At 47.9% G+C, this 3,326-nt stretch overlaps 1 protein-coding gene across 1 annotated transcript; it reads left to right on the forward strand.

Moving 5' to 3' along the window:
* Positions 1–672: 672 nt before the first annotated feature.
* On the forward strand, positions 673–2,916 carry LOC117847759 (uncharacterized). The gene is made up of 2 exons (XM_072292862.1): positions 673–2,488; positions 2,583–2,916. The coding sequence occupies exon 1, from the start codon at positions 920–922 to the stop codon at positions 2,459–2,461; it is 1,542 nt and encodes a 513-aa protein (XP_072148963.1). The 5' UTR covers positions 673–919; the 3' UTR covers positions 2,462–2,488; positions 2,583–2,916.
* The last annotated feature ends 410 nt before the right edge of the window (positions 2,917–3,326 follow it).

The raw sequence follows: 3,326 nt of genomic DNA on the forward strand, positions 1-3,326 counted from the left end.
AGTACTCCAGATGCTATAGGCAGCAATATGTAAAATGTTATTTTTCTATCTGAAATACAGATGGCATGTTTGGGGTTTTGTAATTTGCACTGTGATGGATGTGTTACATAATTGTGACGGTTTCTTTGATTCGTTCCAAAAAAAATATGGAATATTGTGTAGTTTGAAAGGAAGGGTCAAATCTGGACTGTGATGTCTGGATGATTAATGTGCTATCCGGAAGAATGACAGGTTCATACGGAGTAGAAAAAAAAATTCAGAAATTATCTTGTTCCGTTTTGACAAAAGAACAATAGATACACTTCTTAAACAAAAACTTAGTCTTGTCAATGGCTGAGCCTTTCCTTCTCTTGGTTGCGATGAAGATTGGAGGGCGACACAGGCGTTACGTGATAGGCTCAAAGCCTGAGTGAGCGAGTCATCGAATCGGCTCTGAGCTTCAGCTAGCGAGTCGCGCGAGTGGCTATGAGCTTGAGCGTGCGCGTGAGCCTTTACGGAGCTGCGGAAGCCATCATCATCGCGGGCATTATTGGGGGGCGGGACTGTGCATGGGGAGGGAGTTCGCAGCCCTCCTCCACCCAATTTTTTTCCTCTGCAAGGACGACTATGTGGAGTTTGTGGTGTTCGTAGGTCTCTATTGCATGGCTCTAAGTCAATAGCACGGGAACTAGTATGTGGAGACAAAGTGTTGACTGACTCTGCGATTAGAGGGGGCTTCCTCTGTCACTGTACGTGATGACTACTTCATGTAATTAAGTGTACAGTCCAGTAAACACAGAAGACTTCGGTGATTTCCATTTGCCACTATTCTTGGAAATTTACCGGCTTCCAGATGAAAATGAGGCACAATTTCCTTGGGAATTCCTTATGCGAGCAAAAATCATATTTCTTTCTTTCTTGGCAGATATAATCCTCAGTAATGGCGGAGATGGTTGGTTCTGCGGTTGCAGAGGAGACGGTGAAGCAGGTCTTTGCTGGTCTGATTGGCAGGCAGGTAGGGAGACCAGCTGATGAGAAGGAGCAGCACATGGAGAGGCTGGAGATGGCGAAGATCAAGCTGGAGGCCGTGCTCGAGACATCTCGCCAATGGCACATCAAGGGCGCGTCGTCCCTGCTGCGCTGGCGCAAGAAGCTGAAGCGCGCAGCTCGGGAGTGCGACGACGTGCTGCGTGAGTGCAAGAAGCGCGCTATCGATGATGAAGTGAGAGAGCAGGAGGTGAAGAGCTCTTCCTTTCCCAGGCGACTGGCTCATGCCACCAAATCACTCGTCAAGGCTTTCTTCAACCGCGACGACAACCATGATGTCTTGAGCAGCTACGCCGTTGAAAGATTCGAGCGTCTCGCCGATGGCGCCAGCGAGTTCCTGAGGTTCGTGGAGCTCGGTGGCACGCCTCGCAGGTACATGATGCTCCACCCTCTCATCGGACGCCTTCTCGCCGGCCAAGAGCTACGGTACAGGCTCGTCAGGAGAAGCAAGTACCACCTATTCTGTGTGCGTCCCGTTCGCTTCGAGGACCGGGGAATGGAGGCCAAGCTCCTGTTTGTGTATGAAGACGATGAGGCACCGGAGAAGAACCTGTGCCTAGGTTCTAAATTGCGGCTCTCCGAGAGCATGGACGTAGTTGGGACCATCATCAAGTGCTTAGAAATGTTCTTCACTCCTCAGTTCAAGCCCACCGCTGAATCCGCCCGCAAAGAAATCTCTCAGCTGCCTACGCAGGACTTCTTGTGGGTTCCATATGTTGAGGCCAGTCACAAGGAACACTGGAACACCATCCACAGCAACATGACCCGGTGGTTTCGCCCCAACCCAATGTGCTGCAAGCAGAAACGGCCCTCCTATAGCAGCAGCAGCACAGTAAAACAGTCGTCAGATCTGGAACCTGTTATCGAAGTGTCCCTACAGGGCCACATCCCGCTGTCTGATGAGTACAACATGGATAGAAGCAAAGCTGTTGAAGGTGAAAGTAGCTGCCTCAAGAACTCGCCGCATCTGAAGCTTGGGCTCCTCTTCAGCCCCCATGGCTCCTCCGAAGACCTGGATCCCCAAGTTGAGAGCTCTGCGATCGTGGTGATCAACGGTACGGAGCAGAGTGGTGTGCGCACGAACGTTAGCCTCGAGGAGCTCGACGAGTTGATGCTTCCCAAGGCAATCGATTGTCTTCACCGGAAGGCTGATACGACGGCGTATCAGATTTTCTGGAAGTCCAAGCATGGCACTGCGTTCCTTCTGGTTGAGAAGACATGCCTGACGAAGATGCCACCGAGATGCATCAGCAGTGTTGGGGACAGAAGGTGGGCGATCCAGCGACGCCGAGACCCTAAGCTGGAGAGATGGATACGGCTTATCAAAGACTTCCTCAATCTGTGGGTTCCACATGCACCTCCTAGGCTTCAGAGGTCCTTCATCGAATGGATTCAGAAGGCGAACGAAATGCAACTGGCTGGTCTGACAAACTAGGCCATGATCAAAATAAATCATGTTTATGTAAGTTCTGAATTTCTGGTACTAAAAGAACGTATCTCTGTTTGAGTAAATTGCACTGCAGGTCATTTGAACTTATCCGTTTGTCTGCAAATAGGTCGCTGTTGTTTGAAATTGAACTAACTTCAGAGTGAAGCTTCCCACGTCACCATTGTGCCAACTATGTGGAGTTCGTGGTATTAGTGGACTTCAGTGCTTGATGTGGAGACAGAGCGTTGTTGACCGACTCTGCGATCTGAGGGGGCTTCCTGTCACTGTTGCGGTTCTTCCTCTGTCACTGCTGTTTCTTTTTGCTTTGCTTCCTGAAACCTTCCCCTTTGCTTGTTCCCTTTCAATTCATTTCTTGAACTTCACCAAACCTGTTCATCCAAGGAGCCCTTTTGTAGCCAATTTTCTGGTGGTGAGTCGTTAATTGATCGATGCTTTCTTGACCTGACCGAGCATTGATTTATATATGTCCAAAACCAGGTTAATTGAAATCACTCTACTAATCTGTATTTATGCGGCCATGTTAGTGCTTAATAACCCAGCCAATGAGCTGCCATTTCTATCATCAACAGTAAGTATAAAACATTGAACAATCACTTTTACAGTTATTTCAAAATTGCTGCTGTCCTCTACCAAGGCAGTAGTTGATTTAGATGCAGGTTTGGGATTTATTTGGGTTATTTTTATAATGGCAGGGTGCCTTTAAGTAAATCTTGGGACCTCGTAATGGCATAGGTGGAGTAATTTAGGTTATTTTTTTGTAAGAGTGGAAATAGATAATTAACATGCAAATTAGGGGTTGCCTTAAATTACTTTTTACAATGTCATTGCTAGGTAATTTAAATGATGGTTA

Source organism: Setaria viridis, chromosome 3 (assembly GCF_005286985.2).
Source record: "Setaria viridis chromosome 3, Setaria_viridis_v4.0, whole genome shotgun sequence".
NCBI classification, from domain to species: Eukaryota; Viridiplantae; Streptophyta; class Magnoliopsida; order Poales; family Poaceae; genus Setaria; species Setaria viridis.